Source organism: Taeniopygia guttata, chromosome 5, assembly GCF_048771995.1.
Source record: "Taeniopygia guttata chromosome 5, bTaeGut7.mat, whole genome shotgun sequence".
Classification (NCBI taxonomy): Eukaryota; Metazoa; Chordata; class Aves; order Passeriformes; family Estrildidae; genus Taeniopygia; species Taeniopygia guttata.
Window position 1 is genome coordinate 29,607,721 of NC_133030.1, and position 19,452 is coordinate 29,627,172.

General features: G+C 47.0%; 2 protein-coding genes across 21 annotated transcripts in view; one reads left to right on the forward strand and one right to left on the reverse strand.

Annotated features, from left to right (window-relative positions):
- The window catches only part of NUMB (NUMB endocytic adaptor protein), a 90,902-nt gene extending 86,743 nt beyond the window's left edge, over window positions 1–4,159 (forward strand). For 10 of the 17 annotated variants that reach the window (XM_072930038.1, XM_072930033.1, XM_072930039.1 and 7 more), the window contains 3 exons: window positions 58–207; window positions 1,033–1,176; window positions 2,206–4,159. In XM_072930038.1, the coding sequence (XP_072786139.1) occupies window positions 58–207; window positions 1,033–1,176; window positions 2,206–2,927 (1,016 nt within the window). In that variant the 3' untranslated portion in view covers window positions 2,928–4,159. The remainder of the gene's footprint in view (window positions 1–57; window positions 208–1,032; window positions 1,177–2,205) is intronic. The other 7 variants (XM_030274366.4, XM_030274371.4, XM_012574212.5 and 4 more) reach the window with 2 other exon arrangements.
- PAPLN (papilin, proteoglycan like sulfated glycoprotein) overlaps window positions 3,425–19,452 on the reverse strand; it is a 68,603-nt gene continuing 52,575 nt past the window's right edge. For all 4 annotated transcript variants that reach the window (XM_030274365.4, XM_072930031.1, XM_072930032.1 and 1 more), the window contains 12 exons: window positions 19,093–19,381; window positions 18,849–18,963; window positions 18,036–18,165; window positions 16,171–16,813; window positions 15,280–15,417; window positions 13,762–13,886; window positions 12,855–12,993; window positions 11,306–11,443; window positions 10,533–10,660; window positions 9,842–9,950; window positions 8,383–8,558; window positions 3,425–7,860 (listed from right to left, as the gene is read on the reverse strand). In XM_030274365.4, coding sequence (XP_030130225.4) covers window positions 7,685–7,860; window positions 8,383–8,558; window positions 9,842–9,950; window positions 10,533–10,660; window positions 11,306–11,443; window positions 12,855–12,993; window positions 13,762–13,886; window positions 15,280–15,417; window positions 16,171–16,813; window positions 18,036–18,165; window positions 18,849–18,963; window positions 19,093–19,381 — 2,306 coding nt within the window. In that variant the 3' untranslated portion in view covers window positions 3,425–7,684. The remainder of the gene's footprint in view (window positions 7,861–8,382; window positions 8,559–9,841; window positions 9,951–10,532; window positions 10,661–11,305; window positions 11,444–12,854; window positions 12,994–13,761; window positions 13,887–15,279; window positions 15,418–16,170; window positions 16,814–18,035; window positions 18,166–18,848; window positions 18,964–19,092; window positions 19,382–19,452) is intronic.

Here is a 19,452-nt window from a genome sequence, read left to right on the forward strand (position 1 = left end):
TAAATTGTTTCTGTATCCTTTAAACTTTCAATTTAATGAATTTTGTTTACATTTTAGTCCCAGAGGTAGAAGGGGAAACAGACAGCATTAGTGCCCTGTGCTCTCAGATCACCAGTGCTTTCAGCACACCATCAGAAGATCCTTTCTCTTCGGCCCCCATGACAAAACCAGTGACAGTAGTTGCACCACAGTCTCCTGCCTTTCAAGGTTTGTGATTTCTTTGGGTGCTGGATGAGGCTTGAATGCACATAATGTTGCTTTCTAGTAACACACGGTCTTAATTTCTTGTGCAAGTCGTGCAAGTCCTGTTACCAGTATTTTGGGTGAATGCATCCTGCTTTATTCATCTTGTCTGTTTAATTTTTCTGTGGTTTTGTTTTTAACGTGCACCTACCACACGATAGTTACCTCTAAAAGGGACTGGCTTTGAGGTAATGGCTATTTTATCATTCTGCCTCCTGAACTGCATAGGAGTGTGTCATAGGAACCAAATCTTGCAAGGGAAGGGATTTTGTGCCACCACAATTACTGTTTTTCACACAAATTCTTAGATAAGGTGTGGAAAAATGCCAGCTATAGAACTCATAACAGCCATTGGTATTCATTTCACTGCTATGCTTTTATAGAAGTTGTGTGAAAAAAGAACCTCTCTATGTTAAATGTAGTTATTGTTACTTTGTATCTACAAAGTGTTCTTTTAAATCTAAAATTAACTGTACAATAACTACTGGTGAGCCATATCTCTTCCTTATAAAACAACAAATTTAACTTCAGTCATCAGAATTCAAGGCCTCCTAACAGACATCAAGATCCACCATCCTATGATTCTCTTAACAAGTGTTAGCTTGGTGACATGAAATTTACTACTTTTATTGACTGTCAGTCAAGTTTGGCTAATTACACAAACTCCTGTCATGTGGAAGTGTCTAAAAGTGTTGTATGTTGATAGGTATGACCTGGCCCACTAATACTCCAGTCACGTGCATGCCTTGCATGAATTAATCACAGTGATGTTGTCTGCTCCCATTTTAGTTAATGGCACTGCCTCTACCCTCTGTGTGCTTGCTGCTAAACCATCCCAAGCTGCTGTAGTGTCCACAGCTATGCCAGTTCGTGAAACCAATCCTTGGGCTCATGCTCCTGCTGCTAATACTGGAGCTGCAGCCGTGGTCGCTGGTAAGAGTGGAAGTAGATCCGGTGCATTGCTATAAGAACGTGGATCAAAAGCATAATTGAGCCCCTGAGAAAATTGTCAGTGCCACTTAATGGCAAGTGGAAGGAACAGGAACAAAAGCCGGAAGTAGTAGCGTTTTGCACGAGTGGATGGAGGGAAGCGATGAACTTGCTGGTGCTAGGTCTGTGACCTGGACTGATTCTTATTTTGGCAGCATTTTATAAAATCAGTGCTTAAAAAGGAAGTAATGAAGTTGTATGCAAGTTTGTGTGTATAAAAGGGAAAAAATCTATGTGTACCCAAAATAATTTTTGTGTGTTCTTTTTACTAATGTACATAAGGATTGTATGTATGTATGTACCTAATGTACATAGGGATTAAGTTGGTTGCTTAAAGGCTTAGAGCTTGATTTCTTCTGTTTAGTAAGTTTAGTCTGTCCCTCCAGGCCTTGTCTGCACTGTGTAAGGTGAAATGGTCACCCATGTGGGCACATGTGCTAGAAGGCTGCAATCTGAGTTACTTCATTTCATGGTGTAAGTGCCACTCCACGAGAGAAACTTCACTAGTGAAACAGTAGGTTCTGCTGGGCCTTGTAAGAACACCAGACTTTGTCTTTAGAACAGTTTTTTAGACCTTTGTGTTACAAGTCCACCAGTCCTGCACTGTGCATTCAGAAACTGATACTCCCCAGTTAGGGGGATTAGTGATAATGGACTAGATCATTGCCACCAAGTTATGAGTGCAGGCAGCAGCTTTCCTGCGTTACCTGAAGTTTTAGATGTCTGCTATGAAGAAAAAAACCCATAAATCTGCACTTTAGTGAAGAAGCTCTTACGTACCCCATCTTGACAAATGTCTTCCTAGAACACAGCAATAGAGTGGATGCATAAAGATGCTTCCAGTGGTGGGAGCATCTTTCAGTTGTGTCAGGAAGAGGCCTGTGTGTTCTTGTGTACACCCTCCAGTCTTTCTAACCAATAAAAGGATGAGGAGTGGAAATATTAGTGACTTGCCCATGCTTTCCTTCCCAGGCACCGAATGGAGCGGCACCTCCTCAGGTGCGGCCTCACCAAGTCTCTTCCAAGGAAATCACAGACGTACTCCCTCAGAGGCAGACCGCTGGTTGGAAGAGGTCTCAAAGACTGTCAGAGCCCAACAGCAGCCAACCTCAGCCCCAGCCCCACAGCCACTGCTCCAGCCTCCTCCAGCAGCTCCAGCCTCCCAGTCAGCACCAGCCTTCCCAGTCAGCACCTTCATTGCGCCTCAGCCTGTGCCGGTGGGTGTGGTACCGCCCATGCAGCCAGCATTTATTCCAGCTCAGCCCTATGCTGTAGCAAATGGGATGACCTATGCAGCCCCAAGTGTCCCTGTGGTTGGGATCACACCTTCCCAGATGGTGGCCAACGTCTTTGGTACTGCCAGCCACACTCCAGCGGCCCACCCGCATCAGTCCCCCAGCCTGGTGAAGCAGCAGTCGGTCCCTCAGTACGAGAGCAGCAGCAGCAGCGCCACTGCCAGCCCCTTCTTCCATCCGCCCGCGCAGCACAACGGCTCCGCCGCCTTCAACGGCGTGGAGGGCGGCAAGTGGGCTGCCGAGGACAGGCATTCGCAGCCCCCCGCGCCCGCCCCGCAGGTCGACCCCTTTGAGGCGCAGTGGGCAGCTCTGGAGGGCAAGGCAAAGCAGCGCACCAACCCCTCGCCCACCAACCCCTTCTCCAGTGACCTACAGAAGACATTCGAGATCGAACTTTAAGCGGTCCTGTGGGGGGCAGATAAATTGTACATTAGGCTAGAGGGATAAAGGGAGCAGAGGGGACTGTTTCTGATCAGTTTGCTTTGATAATCCCAACGGTCCCTTCAAACAAAAATGGGTTAGAAAGAGGGAGCGATTATGGGGAGGATGGAAACACACAGAGAATTTAATTTGCAGTTCTTAAAAGGAGTCCTGGAGCCACCCCAGTCTGCATTCCCTCCTCTCTTGGAAAGCTGGAAGTCAAATGGAGTGAAGAAAGGCACCCAGTCCCAAAGCTTGTTCTGCAGAAACATCAATCATCTCACAGAAAGGAAGGCAGATGTTTGTACCTGTGTCCTCCTGATGCCCTGAAAACCCTGGATGTTCCCCCTCAGGGAAGAATTGGGTAGGGTGGGGGGTGGATATGGGTGGGATGTTGTCACCTTAGCAAAAGCTAGGTTTGTGGAAAAAGTTGAGCTTCCATTTTGAGTAACAAAGTGAATATTATATGTAAAGAATAAAGTAAAGCCAAAATCTTTATTTTTATGCATTTAGAATATTTTAAATAGTTGGATATTAAAAGCTGTATGAGTTGTAAGTAATCTTGCCAAAGGTTAAAAAACAAGGGGGTTGGATGTAAGAAATTGTACATAAGATTGATTTATCGCTGATTCTTATAGTAAGTAATATTGGGGGGGTGGAAAAAGGGGCTCTAGCTTGTTCTTGTATCTGTTCATTGTAAGTAGCATATTGCAACAACAATCACAACCAATAAGTCATTATATCGTAGTTTTAAATAAAGAAAATTAAAGAACAGTATTGTCATGGTTTGAAAACCATGGGGCGAATTTACTGTTTTTTATTGGAATCAGTCTACATATTCTATATAGTATGGATTTTTTTTCCTTTCATATATTGCTGCAGTTTCTTTGTCTTAATCTATTGGTTCTAACACTACTGTGACAACTTACTGTCATCATATCTACATCCTGGGGCTGCCTGGGAAACCATTTTATGTTTGTCTGTCAATAGTTCTTAGAGGTTTTTAACTTTGGTTTTATTTTTTCCCACTGATTTGTGAAACCTTGTGGTTAAGGCTGCAGTCGGTCCAGGTTCTGCCTCTGGTGACTTGTGAAAACCATCTCATTTTAACTTTACTTTTAAACTTTGGCCTTACAAGCAAATGTAAGTTATATATATTTGTACTGATGATTTATAATCTGCTTTAACAGAAATAAATGTTGGTGGTAGAAGCACTGTCTGTGAGAGACTTATTTCCCACCCTAATTCAGTTTCAGCATTTGCCCTTCTGGGTATCTTCTGTCTTGTAAGATGGATGTGGATGAGCACTGCTTGCTGACCTAGCAGCTTAAGAATAATATCTTAACACCTCTCATTTTCTACAACCTGTTAGGTTGCATTGAACTTTCAAAATATCCTTGTAATGCATAAACACTTAAAGCTCTAAAATAGAGGCCTTTACTGAAAACATCAGATTCTGGCTTTGCAGGGCTGTATTTTCTATCACTGAATACTTAAAAAGAGACAATTCAGTAATGGCAAAAAGGAAAAATCTTTCCCTTATTATAAAAGAGCCATATGAGATGATGATGCACATTCACCTCTTTTCCCTTCTTCCAGTGAGTTGATATCTAACCTGTTAATTGTGATTTACCGCATTCTTATGGGCACCACATCAGTTTGGACACAAGGAAAGAAGTCCAACTCCATAAGCTGAAGGGGAAGAAACACTCCCTTTGTTAGCCCTCAGATTTGAGCTTGCCAGCAGTTTCTATTTCCAGGCAAGTACAGTGAGTCTTACAGTCTAGAAAACTAAAACTTGTGACATTACAGATAATCTTACCTGTGTTCAGTATGGTATGAATAGTAATGCAAACACTCCCTGTAGGATTTGAGTTGGTGTCAATGCTTTTTTCAGCTTTCAGAAAGCAAACAAGTATTTACAGACATTTATAGTAGGAAAGAAAGCAGTTAGTTATGTATCTTTCGCAGTAAGGGCCCCAAGACCAAGCTGAAAATAGCCCAGTGTAGCTACACCCTTCTCCTGCCCTGGAGATAAGCACTTCCTATAACCCATTGTTTGGGGAAGAAAATGAACATCTTGATTTTCACATAAAAAAAGTCAACCTTGAGTAGGTGATTAAGTGGTACAACAGAGAGGGATAAGCTGATCTTGTCAGAGGAAATGTGAAGATCCTTTAGTTAACTTGGTGGCATGGATTTACAGCAGGGAGCTGCATGCCTGTCAATCCCACCCTTACTGCCATGGTTGTGCAGCTGAAAGGAGGTCAGCGTAAACGCTCCACTAGCCAAAGCACTTCCAGTGTTAAAGCCCTGCCCATCATCGGGTAGGGGGCTGTTACAGCCTCAGGAGTCTGGAGAAAGCACCTCCTGGCCCCATCTTACATAACCACAGAGTTTAAATGACAGCCAACTACACAGAATATTTAAATATTCTAAAAATAGACCCTCTGACATCTTAGAAAGGGATTTTATAGAACTGGCAACTTACTCTGGGATAAAAGGGTCTGACACATCCACAATCCACTTCCAACCATGCTTCTGAGCAGAGCCTGACTACTCCTTGATGCCACATAGGGAACAGAGAGGGCTTCAAAATGACTGGAATTTACAGAGTCTCTGATTAGTCTCTGGTCTCCAAAGGCAAAAATCATATCACATACTAAAATGGTATAGCCTGTACAGACACACAAAGAAAAAGGTGCTGGCCTGAGATGTTAAATGGAAAAACATGTACAAGCACAACTGGATGTTTTCAGGACCATCTCATTGTTCTTAAATATCCAGTTATTTCAAACCTTATACTGTAATCCTGCCCTGCAGTCCAGCAGAGGAAATTTCCCCCAATCAAATTAAAGGGCCTTAAATGCAAAATAAGTATTTTTGTCTTTCCTAGCAAACAGAATTTATCAGACCACAGAAGGACCCAGCCCCAAATAGCTGTGACTGTCACCTGTCTCTCCTGTACTGGATTGCTTGTAGACTTTGCTGTTTGTTCACATCCTAGAGCAGTGTGTCCAGTCCTGAACCATACCTGTGCTGATGAGAGTGCAGTCATTAGGTCAGTGATTCTTATCTTTAGGTCCATGTGAACTGATTTACTGGGTTTAGAGTACAAACCAGTTCTAGGCTGTCAACCCTGGCACTTTACACTTGAGTTTTGCTGCTGCCTTGATGAGTCCTGAGTCAGGAGTGAAGGAGAGGAGAGTGGTATGTGCACAGTGCTGATTTAGCTGCATTTCTTAAAAACCTTAAAGTAACACAAGTAGAAGACAAAAGTAAAAAAACCCCAATCCTCCATTCCCCCAACCAAAATATCAACATCTACACACCAGTTTATACCTACATCTATTCAAATAATACATGGGTAATGTTGCTAATAATGATGATCCACCCATCCGAGTCTAGAATGAGGAAGAAGGGGACTGTCAAGGCTGATGCTAGGGTAGAACAGTAGTGTGGAGGCTGTAAAAAAATAATTTTGCTCAAAAGTAATTCCATTTTGAGATACTGAAGATACCCAAGGCCTTTCCTGGTTTAACATGATATAATCATAATACAATCTCACCTCCCCATCCCTAATGCCTGAGATTTTCAAAGATGCACACTTGTTGCCACTCCATTTTGGTCTTGACATTAAGGATGCTTTTTAACTACAGCTGCTCTGCATCTGGAAGTCCTAGCTTATTAGCCTGTAGTAGCAGGCATCAGCCCAGGCCACATGCAGAGCCGGGCTTCTCTGGCTTTAACTGAGATTAGGGCAGATCCTTGGCACGTTTGTTCTGGCAAGTGAAATGCCCCTACACACATATTTCTGTGTGTTTATTATTAGCCCCTGCCCAAACTCAGCACGTCAGAACAGCACAATTCTGGCTCAGGGGAAAAAGATTACCTGCTGAGCCTTCCTAGAATGAGTACTATTTAAACTGCAGCATCTCAGAACAGATAAGAGTATTGGTATATTCATCTAAATTACCCCAGTGCTCAGGAAGGGCTAAAAGTAGTTTTCTATTTTGTCTTAACTTTATGTGAAGCCTTGCTTCTGCATTTCACTCCAAAGCACATTGCAGTCAAGTAGAAACCAAACTGACCCTACTAGAAATCTGTCTAAGGTCTGCTGGATAAAACAGCTACAGTATCATGACATTACAGCTGCATCCCGAGAGCCAGTAACCTCCTAGGACCTGAACGCTAATTTTATACGCATCAAGCTGTTTCTCATGGCCAGAGTCCTTTGCATTTAGATGGAAAGTGCTCCCCAGGAGTACTTGTTCAGCAATGCTCATTGGAGGAACGTTTATGGCTCATTAATGCTTGAGTTGAAATGGTTCAGGCCCATCTTCGAACACTTCAGAGATGTTTTTAAGAGCACTTCTCTCGTGCTTGTATGAAGAATTGGTCTCTCCCTCTTTCATGCTGGTCATTCTGCCTTCTCTAGTCACATCACCCTCACATCCCTACTATCATCTGGTTTCTGTGAATGGCAGAATGACAGCAACTACTCTTAAGAGATGGATTAGGTACAGCAAGGCATACAGGGGAAAAGGAGTTTACAATAAACCTGAGGGTGGTGGGTCTCCCACCTTTGAGCATTTACACTCACTACACACTCTTCAATTCACCCTCTTGGGCTTTCCAGCAGGGCAGAGTTCCTAGAACTGTCCATGCAGTAAAAGAACAAGGTTGAGACCTCCAGTCTTGTCATTGGTCACTGTGGCTGTGGTGGTGGCTGTCACTCACCCGCGGGGGTGCGGGGGGCTGCCCTGGGAGCGGTGGCGAGCGCAGCTGGCGCAGCAGAAGCTGGAATAGTACTCGTTACCACAGAGCTGGGCCTGCAGGATCAGGTCACAGTTGGCAAGGTGGGGCTGGTCCACACACTCTCTGCTCAGGTCCACAATGTGACTCACAGTAGCTGCAGCCAAGCAAAGGGTGAATCAGCTGTAAATTTATCCTCAGATTGCTATTCCCTCCCAAAAGACACAGCACTTTCCTGCTTCCTCCACCCCACCAGTTCTAATTTTAGTCCAACATCAAGAAGGAGATGACGAGTTTCAAGATGAAACAGACACCTCTGGTGAGATACGGGAGGAAAATGCAGTTTCCAGGGAGAGGAGAGACTATCTGTCCTCTAAGTAAAGATGGCTGGATGGTGTCCAAAGCCCAACTACAAATCGTGCACCCATTTGGTCAAGCAACTGTGGCATTTTGGCCTCAAGATTTAATTAGGCTCCCAACGCCCCCTGGTCTGGGAGTGTTTCCAGCATCCTGCTTTTCTGTCCGTGGAAAGCAGGGATCCTGAGGCAGCACGACCCAGAGTCTCCTGCTGCTCCCGAAAGCCCGAGGCTGGTGCTGGACTGGCACGCACAATGGGTGCGATAGCGGCCAGGGGCCGGGCACTGTGCTGGGAGAAGCAGGAAGGCTGGGCTGTACTCACTGCTAGGCCGGCTCCTCAGCACCTTCACCTCCGAGCTGGCGCTGACCGAGCTGCTGCTCCTGTAGGCGCTGCATGTGTAGGATCCCTCGTCAGCCTCTTGGACGTTGCTTATAGTCAGGCTTCCATCCTGGGACAAGTGGATGTGGTGGCCATCCCCCCGCATGGGAACTCCGTTCCTGTGGTGAAAAACAAAATATTGCATTATTGCCACCCAGGGGTGGTAAAGGAGCTCCCTGTGCTCTTTGGAAAATTATGTTCTGTGAGAGGGGTGAATTTTTACAAGTTCAGCAGGAAGGAAGAAATCTCTTGCACAACTGGCCCTGCAGTTGGGTGGTAACATGAGCCTGAGTGAGTCTGCATCCGTTGCCCGGTGTCTGCGTGGGAGGTAGCTGTGTCTGTGTGCTCTCTGCAAAGACACTGCCCGTTCTGCTAGCACACATTCTTGAGGTTTAAGGAACTAAGAGAAAATCCAATGTGCCTTTCCCTCTCTCCAGTTTGTGGTCTGGCAGTACTTGTTTGGCTGGCATTGATAGCAGCACATACTCCTTGATGAGCATATAGGGTAGTGAACAATTCGTCCTCTTTCCTCTCCCTTTAAAAGTTTGTTTAAAAAAACCAGCAAGATTGTGTCTGTTCAGTCCCTCCTGGAATAATCTGTGCCCAGCTGGAAAGCTGCCTGAATTGTGAACTCCTGGTTACCAACAAAATGAAATTTGTTTCACTGAAAAGGGTTTCATTCCAACTCTGAAACATTTTGTTAGCTCAAATACCAAACTTATGTATAGAAGAAAAGCTCTGTGTGTGAGATGGCCCACTTCAGTCCTAACTCTTGGAATTTTAACATTTACCCATCCTTCTCTCTGGATAGTTTGTAAGAAGGCTCCAAAGCATAAGTGATTATTTTCAAACCGGATAAACAACCCTCACTAAACACTTGCAATCAAATTCAGAGTTTCCTGGTAAACTATAAAGATAAGAGGACACTATTTTCACTTTAAAACACTTCTAAATCTCCTTTGTTCACATTGACAATAAATGGACAGAACTGTTGCAACAGGAAGCTGGGAGAAGAGGTCTAAAATGTCTGTCACAATTAGGCAGAGAGGGTTTTTTAAAAAGCAATTAAAGCTTTTCCTCTGATTACTCATTTTAATTCTTGCTGTTTTCATGTAACTAGTTTTCCAGCACAGAGCCCTTCTGAACTCCATGAAATCTTAGTTTAACATCTGATTTTCTCCTTATTTGGCTGGAACATGAACCCCCTCACACCCCACAGGGATCTTGCCCAGGATTTTTGGGTAACATCCAAGTTGTTTTAAGAAAGGGTAGGTGATATTAGTTGGGGCTGATAACTGTGGTTTCTGCCATACCTTGCAGGCATCCTGCATTAGTATTTGGAGGGTAAATGATGAGGTTTGGGAAGAGAAGGAAAGGGAAGTTCCATCTCATTTTTGCTCACCTTGACCACCTTATATTCACATTGTTGCCAGTCACTGTACAGTGAAGCTGAGCAGTCCCTCCTTCAGGTACTGTGATGCTTGGCAGAAGACCAGTGATCCTCAGTTCTCCTGGACCAGAAGGGAAATCATCACTAGCAGGGAGACAATGCCACACTCCCCCACCTGGGAGTAGGAGCATTCACTCATGGGAAAAGTCCAACACATCCCATAATGAGCTACAAACCCCTGGGCCTTGAAAGAGCATGTTTGAGGCTATGCTGTTGTTGTTCTGAGGAATGTGGATTTCCTAGGACTTCGGCCCAAGAAAGGACAAGTAACAGAGGTCTCAAAGAACTTTTTCCTCCAGCTGGACACATGCATGTCACATGCACAGAAGAACCATGTCCTTAGTTTCTCTTGCTCCTATACTCATCCCACACCAGTGTCCCTGAAACAAGCTCTGAGAGTCACTCTTACTGTGCTGTTAATCCCCTTTTCCCAGCTGCTTGGAGCACCATGGTATACTGGACACATGCAGATGACCTCTGGGTAAAACAATTCATTTTCCCCTTGCCCTCAGGATGCCTGTTAAACTCTAGGTGTGAAGCAAAGTGGCACAGCCAGCAATGGAACTCACGCTGGCCCTGCACAGCCTTCCCCGCTTCCCACTCCTGTGCACTCGAGCCGCGCGTGCTCCCACCCAGCCAGTACCTAGCGGTCGGAGCAGGACCTGGCGCTGGTCGCGGTCTCGTCCATTGGAGGCCATGCAGGTGAAGAAGCCAATGTCTTCAGAGCTGACCCGGCTGATCACCAGGGCCCCGTCTGACTGCTGCCTGTGCCTGGGGAACAAAGCCTGCATGTCCCTCAGCCTGGGCTTGGGTCAGCATGGGACTCCAGACAGCAGAGATGAAGCTAAGCCTCGTGCACCACTTTGTAGTACCACTGAGCGAAGGTTTAGCAGCTCAAATGCTGCAGGGGTTGTAATGCAAAGTTTAGTCCTCAAATCCCAGCACTGATGCTATAAGACTGTAGAAAAACTTGCTGCTAGAGCAGATTTCTGGGAGCAGAGAGAGGGGAGAGCAGCACCAGTAGCTGTGGAAGGTCACTGCAGATGCCCTGATCTGTCTGCTGTGAACCTCTGCCCTTGCTCACTGACCAGCTGGTTTTTGGAGGATTTGTTAGCCATGTGTTCTTTTTCTGCTAATCTTGTAGCTGAATAAATTTGAGCCCTGGCTCACTTGTAGACCCTGTGTCACAGCTGTTCCCTCAAGGGTTCAACATTCAAACTTCCATCTGGGAGGGAGGGAGGACAGGGCAGGCCAGCAGTATGGCCTGGCCCTGACGGAGGAAGCCGGACAGCGTAAAGCCAGACAGACCCTTGCTGCATGGCCAACAGCTCTGTTCTCTCAGAGAGGAGACAGGGAAGGAAAAGAAAGGAGAAGGCTCTTCTCATGAATGGTTCATGGAGCTGCCTGGGGGCTCACCTGGGAGAGGAGAGGGGCTGCCCATCTTTCTGCCACTCAATGGTGAGAGCTGGTGATGCTTCCACTGTGCAGGGCAGTCTGACTCTCTCCCCAATATTGGCCTCCACTACTGTGGGCTCGCTCTTATCCATTTTCAACCTGCAAAGTTTACAAGCACAGCAAAAGATGTGGAAACTTCCTTGCTCAGCATTTGATCTTCAGCACAAGGCTTTTTTATCAATCACAGGACTTATTTTTACCTCCAATGGCAAAGGGAGTTCTCTGTACTCTCATGAGAGCTCTGATGCTTGCCATTACCAACATTCTCTCCTAACATTCAGAAAAGAGCAGGCTCTATAAAATCCGGCTCTAGTTCAGCACAGCTTGGTGCTGCACTCGTGTCACCCAGATTAATTTAAAGACAGCAACCCTTATAACAACCCTCTGGATAACAGCTGAGGAAGCATTAACAATGTGGACACATGGCAAACAGTACAAAGTCCTAAAGAGGGCACCAAGCAAGCTTCCCCTTGGGTGCTTATCTGGCACAAAAAAATGAGCCTTTTTAGGGTGTGAAGAGCCTGTTGCAATCCCCTGACTGCACAAGGTCCAGGAGCTGGTCATCCACTACATGCAGCAGAAAGGTTGAGGTCATGTCCTCACAACAGTCATCTCATGTTCTTTGCTCTCTTATAAGTACAGCTAAACACTGTCTTAGAAGGGAACTAAAACATGATGTTCCCACAGTTAAATAAAACTTCATCTACCCTACCCCCATTCTATGACCTGAATTCTTGATCTCAAAAAATAAAACCAAAGATCCTTAATTCAATGTTCTTAATTCAATGAATTGCTTATTACCGCTTTTAGGCAGAAGCAGCTAAGGAGATTGCTGCAGAGTTCAGCAAATTGGCTGGGTTTTAGGCTGTAAACTCAAAAAAAGAGAGGGATCAGATCATGGCCTTATTTAATCTGGAATCCCAACATGCTTCATTTAAGGCAAAAATAATTTGTCCCCCTTTATTTCTGTGGGGCCTAGAAGCGATTAAAAAACACGCAAGAAGCAACAAAAAATACCAGTATATGAGGAGACAGTTTTGGGTCAAACTGGTTTGTTCACAAAACATTTTAAATTAATTAGTGGAGGCTGAAGGAGCTGAAGTTTTTTTCAATATACATATGTCTATTTTGTGCTAGTTAAGCAGCTCCTATTTGCTTTGCTTTTTTTTCAGAACAGGTTTCTCTTTCTGCCTGCACTAACATGAACAGCTAAGGATGCTGCCTCAAGAATTCTTTTGTTTGAGCCCAGCTCCTTTGCTGCCAGCTTCCCTGTGCATCTTTGCCCAGAGTATGCTTCTTTCAAGAGATCCCTTGGGAGGACAGAAGACAGCCTGCGACTGGGATCTTCTCCCGTTCCCAGTGTCAGCAGTTCAGTACTGTATCCTTCCCAGCTGTGCCCTGGAACAGCTGACCTAGGACCTTTCCGGTCTTTGGCTTTTCTACATGAAGAGATGCCATATGGTTCATCAGCTGGGCGCGGTGGACAAACTGTTGCTGTAGGTGAGCCTACCTGTATGTGAGCTGCTGACGCACAGAGGAGCCGGCTGCCTGCACAAGCTGCCTGCCTCTGGATAACCCTCGGCGCTGCTGGTTTGCCTCCTGAAGGACTCGACCTCTCTCACCCTCAGCCAGAACACTGCTCTGGTACTCTATTCAAAACAAAATGCCATATGTGAATAAAAGGACACTTCTTACTGTGACCTCTTGCATAGGGTTTCTGTGAGCTTGGGAGAGCTTGCTGAACTGGAGCCAAAGAGCCCTTCAGCCATCTGCTTTTTGGCTGACTAGTGCAGTAAACCTGCGCTGTCTACTAATGAGAGTCATAGACCTGCAGGCAAGCAATTTCAGACTCCTTTTTCTCCTCTGTCAGTGAATATGTTGCAACATCCCTTAGGCCATAGTGCCTTCTGCCCCATGTGCCATTGCTGTGACAAAGCACACTTCAGAGATTGAAGGTTACAGGGTGCCTTTCTGGCCCAGCTTTTGAGACTAGTCTTTCAGTTTTTTTGGTTTCTGAAATAAGGCACATTTTTCAGAACAGGGAATTATTTGTTACCCAGCAGGGTTGCCCTGTTTGGGCAAAGCACAAAACATAAATGCACCAGCAGTTATGTTTTGGATCAGGAGGCAGCTAATGGCTCCCAGGGAGGAAGACATGCTTGCTGTGATAGAAACAAGGTGAGTTACAGGCAAGCCACAACTCCACTTACGGGATGGCACTGCAGGGAAGAAAGTATTTTAGGGCTAAGACTTTATCATGAGGCAACACCAAAAGAGGCCCTGCTGCCTCCATACTCCCTCTTGGCAGCAGAGGAAGTTTCCTCCTACGGCTGGCTTTATTGAGCCTTTGATGGTCAGTAACTATTAATGAGGAGCCCTGAGTTACCTCTCTGGTCCTGGGCAGAAGATAAATTCACCTGTGATCTGCAGCTGAATCTGTCGGCTCTCCATCCTCCCGTCAGAAGTGAGGCAGGTGTAGGTGCCAGCGTCCTCGGGCTGGACGTGGCTGATCACCAGGGAGCTGTCGGACTGGTAGGTGTGCCTGCAACACGTGCGGGAGCGCTGCCTGCCCTGGCCACCCACAGCAACCCACCCGGGCACAGCGGCCAGCCCAGGCTGATGTCACACAAACCACCCCCGTGTAGTGCCCTCCCTGGCTCAGAAAAAAACAAAACCCTGCTGACCACAGATGGGTCACAGGCAGGGGCAATAGCTTCAGCAGAAAGGAGGTCAGGAACAGAGATGAAAACTGAAATGGAAAACAGGGAACTGCTTTCAGTAGCCCTCTCCCATAAAGAGGCAAACTGCCCTCCCGGGGGGAGCTTGAGTCCCAGCAGTCAACTGCAAACAGAAAAGCATAATTGGGCTTTTCTTAACTGTGATTTTCATAACACAGAAAGACTGACTGGCTCCAGACAGACTTGCTGGAAACAGACTTCCCAGGAAAAACAGGTTTAAAGGTAGTTAAAAAAAAAAAGTGCCAGAGATTTTCAGACACAGGAACTCTGGGTTATTGGCTGCAAGTTTCACCCCCAACTACTGGCTTTGTGCTGCCCCAAGATGAACCCAAGAGAAGCAATATTTTTCTGTATCACTACCCACTAGCTTCCACTAGTGCCTTCCACCAGTGTTATGAGACAGCACTTGCTCTGTCCCATAAGTCTAGCCTACATCTCATTACTGGTGTAGACTGTACCTGTTTCTGCTATGCACAGAGCAGGTGGACAGTAGATGAATATGGGGTCTTCTTTATTTCTTTTTTTAGAAAAAGTGTGCTGGTTGTGGCTGGTGTGGTGTTAATTTTCTTCACAGTAGCTGGTATGTGGCTGTGTTTCGCTGTGTTTTGGATTTGTGCTGAAAACAGTGTTGATGTTTTCACTACTGCTGAGAAGCATTTACACCAAGTCAAGGCCTTTTCTGCTTTGCACCGCGCCCGCCATGGGCTGCAGGTGCACAGGAAACTGGGAGGGGACACGGCTGGGACAGCTGACCCTGACAGATCACAGGGATATTCCATACCATATGGCATCATGCTCAGCATGTAAAGCTGGGGAAAGGGGGGGAGGGGGGGGGGCGGGCGGGTTCGGAGTGATGGCATTTGTCTTCCCAAGTCACTGTTATGTGTGATGGGGCCCTGCTCTTCTGGAGACAGCTGAACACCTGCCTGCCTGTGGGAAGGGATGAATGAATCCCTTGTTTTGCTTTGCTTGTGCCCACGGCTTTTGTTTTATCTTTTAAACTGTCTTTATCTCCATGGATTTTCCCAGATTTACCCTTCTGATTCTCTCTCCCATCCCATCAGGAGTGAGTGAGCAGCTCTGTGGAGCCGAGTTGCCAGCTGGGGTGAAACCATGACAGTCCTTTTTGGCCTGCATATTTGGCATTCTGCCCAGCAAGGAGCCTGTCTGCTCTACAGTGAAGGGATCTGAGCTCACCTGTCAGAGAAGATTGGTCGGCTGTTCTTCATCCACTCCACTCTGGAGAGTGGGGACACGCCTGTCTTGCAGACCAGCTGGATGTTTTGTCCCACAGCTGCTGTCACAAGAGAGGGCTTGGCTTCCTCCAGGATTGTTCTGGAAGAGAAAGTGATTCCAGTGGCACTTCTGCTGCCCTCCTCACCTCTGTGTTCTCTCATGTGACTCTCTGTAACAACCACAAGGCAAAGCAAGACCAGCTGCCCATTCAGCTTTGAGCAGATGCACTGGGCACTGTGGGGAGCCCTCTCCTATACAGCAAAGACTACTCTGGACAGACTGAATGCTACAATATCTCCTGGAAGAAAGCCCTGTAACCCCTCTCTTCTGAAGGGACGAGGCACAGCTCAGCAAACAGATCCAGTGCAGATATGTTTAGATCTAGCTCTACTCACTCCTGATTTTCAGGGTAACACTGTCTGGATCTTGGCCCAAAGTCTGCATTTTAAAAGTCTGTCTTAGAACAACCCACTGCTGCTTCATGCAGTGCTAAGATAAAGGCTCTGAAGCCAGAGTGTCAGCTAAATTTGTTGGTCAGAACAAGAAAAACACCTATGGATTCTCATTTACAGTGTAAGAAGGCCTCCCAGACAGAGACCCCAGGATTCTTTTCACACTTTTCAGTGCTGTCAGAGATCAGGGAGTGTGTGAGGAAAGAGACGGCCAGTAATGCCAGGGCCTGAATAACAGTAGCTTGATTTACCAAGGGGCCACATATGTAGCTAATCCATCACATGGTATTCCCAGTTAGTTAGTCCCAGCTGGGGCAACATTTTCACTCAAGAGAAAGCTGCACTGGTGCTTCACAATGAGCTGACAGAACAGGGGGGAGGAGGGGGTGGAAATCATCACCTGTGCAGAGATTGTGCTGGGAACAAGTCTGCAGACTCCTGGTGCCCAAATCCTTCTGTCACAGAAACCTCTGCTCCAAAAGCTTCACGCCACTGCTTGCCTTCCCAGGGCAGCACCTGCTGGCCACTGCTGCTCTGCCTGTCTGAGGGCCCAGGCATGGCTGTTTCCCAGGAGTGCAGGTGGCCCAGGCTGTCCAGTCTGCTTCGCTGGGTGTCCCAGCGCTGGCTCTCCAGCACATCAGTCCTTGGCAAGGTCTCTGGCAGCACGTCCCTCCTCCAGCTGTGGCTGTCTTGCTTGGGCAGTGAAGCCCCATAGAGTCTTCCTTCTTGGATGTGACTTGCAGTCTCTCTTGTGGGTGATTGCTGCTGATCCTGAGCACGTCCTGTGTAAGAACTGGAGCGAGTCTGCTGGTGTTGCAGGGCTTCTGTGCCAGGAGAGGGCTGGAGCTCCAGCTGACTGACTCCCACAGAGCTGTGGCACACTCTCATGCACTCCTCCTCCGAGGCAAAGCTGTTTTTATTGCCGTGACAGCCGCCATACCAAAACCGGTTGCATCTGCCAACAACTCCCACAAAGTACCAGCGAGTGGTCCAGTTGGCGCAGGGGCCATGGGCACTGGGCAGCAGGCACATGACAGGGTACGCTACCAAAAAGAGTGGAACAGAGAGAGATGTGAAGGTCACAAAGCACAAAGGTCCAGGGGCTTCAAGCCACCTACCTAGATGATTTATCTGATGGCCCTGTAGGCAAAGGATGAGTTGGAAAAGTAGGACACCTGGGTGTCCTACCCAGCTGTGCTTTGAAACTGAGAAACTGCTCACATGTTGATTTTGGCCTCAGTTTTGCCTCTGATGGAAGAACCATCCTCAGAGACATTTCTGAATCTAGATACTAGACAGATATTTTACAGCCTTGTTTGGAGAATTCTGCAACTGCAAAGCAGGCTCTGGGGCTTCCTCTCCTGCAAGGGACACATGGCTGCCATTTGCACAAAGCAAGTGGCTTAGACCCAGCTGTGAAGAAGACTCATGCATTACAGAATACCCCTGCACATTGATATAAAGAGGAGCACAACCCAAGGTATCTACAGACCTGGAGCCTCGGGTATCACAGCCACATGCTGACAAACACTGGATGCAGGGCTCTGGCTGCGATGTGCTTTGTCAAGCTGTGGCTCAGCTGAGAGGATCCAAAGAGTTTTCCCCCTCACCAAGGCTGCACCACAGGGATAGCCATCAAGTAATCTATGTGCTGCAGCAGGAGGGCAAGGCCCTGCAGTAGCAATGTGCCTGCAGAGGGTACAGCTGGGCACTAAAGGAGAAGAGATGCTTTTGCCCAGCAGCCCTCATGTCCTCATAGCACAGCAGGCACTGTATTGAACTTTGCTGGCTAAGGGCATCCATGCAGCCCTGAGCAACCCCTCCTTCCTCATGTAGTTCTCATTCCTCCCTTGTCCACAGGCTGTCTGAAAACTGAGCACTGTCCTGATTCCTCAGGAGATCCCTACTCCTTAAGCTGAGTAATTCATTTGGAGCACTCCAGGCTGCATTTGTCCCTGTGTCTTCTCAGGGACAAACAATTCCCAAGCAGTCCTACAGACTGACAGAGATCACACAAACACACTTCTCTCTAGCTATCAGCAGAAGACAAAAAGAATTTTTGCAGCAGCTGGCAGAGCTGAATCCTCAGGTGCTGCTTTTCTACACTCCCTCCAAGCTTCTGCTGCCCCAACCACCAGGTAGAAATTCTCTTCAGAGAGATTATTTACTACATTTCAGAGAGAGCAGACCCTCTACACAGGAAACTTCTATATGCTACTGGACTCTTTTTGTGTTTCCAGCCCAATAAACTAAAACATCACTTACGGTAGTTGGGCCTATTGAGACATCCTTCCCCTCGAGGACCTTTGGCTGAGGCAACGTTGTCAAAACAGCAGCCGTACACGGAACTGCGGCACTCGCCTGAAGGGTGCTGCTGGGACAAGGCTTGGCTTGCCTTGGAGACAGGAATGGAAAGCCAAGAGTTATCTCACACATGAGGACAGCAACAAATGCAAGGCACCGTGTGCAAGCTGTCAGCTGCACACAGCCAGCTGTTAGAGGCACCACTGTTTGCTTGTTTGCCTCCTAGAGGCTTTTGTCCTGGGAAGGGGTGGGAAACTTGGCGGTCAGCCAAGGAGCTGGGGCTGCACTGCAAAAGACACCTAAGCAGCCCAGCAGCAGGCTAGTTCTTATTGCTGCCACCACCAAGCACTCCAACCTATGGGAGGGATCACCTCCCCACCTTGAATTAATCTGCACAGTTGACAAACAAAAGCAATAAATAGAAGACATGCTTTTCTTTTTTTTTTTTTCCCTAGAAAATGGATAGCAATTTTCTGAGTAACAGAAATTTGATTACTCAAGATTATTCAATCAGGTCTACATAGGATGGCCTTCTTCTTCTTAGACATCTCCCCACCACTTGCTTTGTACCCTGCTTGTAGAGGATTGCAGGTGGATGCTCCAGACTGAACAAGAGCAAGATGGGCCAAAGGGTTTGACATGCCCCGAGTATTGGTTCCTCAGCATTACTGGCAGAGATGAAGCCCAACAGAATCTACAGTGTGAGTCAGCAGGGTCAAATCTGAATCTTTATATCTGATCAACTCCTAAAATGCAAAGAGCTTTTGTACTTACTGCTGGAGTGGTCACAGTGGGATGATTTTGTCTCGTTCGAATGTTCGAATATTGTGGGCATCCAATGTTGTTTGGACCCTGGGCAGCTGATACCCCATCGGGGCAGCAGCCATACCTACAGACAGAAGGGCTGCAGTAACACCTGACCTGCTTGGTCAACAGGCATGGGCTACAATGCCCTTTGGGAAGGGCATTGCCAGGAAAGACAATGCCTCCCTGCTCAGGCCTATCTACCTCGAGCTACCTGTTTTGGTGGCAGGTGCTGAAAGGGCAGCCTCTCCCCAGAGGGCCCGACGCTGGAGTGCGCCCATCTGGACAGCAGCCATGTGGGCTCTGGTGGCAGTCCTGGGAGCCAGTCCCTGCAGGGTGATCCTGAGAGAAGCTGAGCCGATGGGAACCTGGAGAGCGGGACTGGGGCTCCCAGTGGACAGCAAACAAGTTGATGCTGTGGTCTTTGGTAGATGGAATGTGCTGATTCCCTGAGGCACTATGGATCATGGTGTTCCCAGGGAGCATCCTTCCATCATCAGAATCTGGGGAGAGAACTCAAAGTATGCAGGTGAGCATGAAAATCTGGTCAGCTTTCCTCCTATCTGCTCTCTTT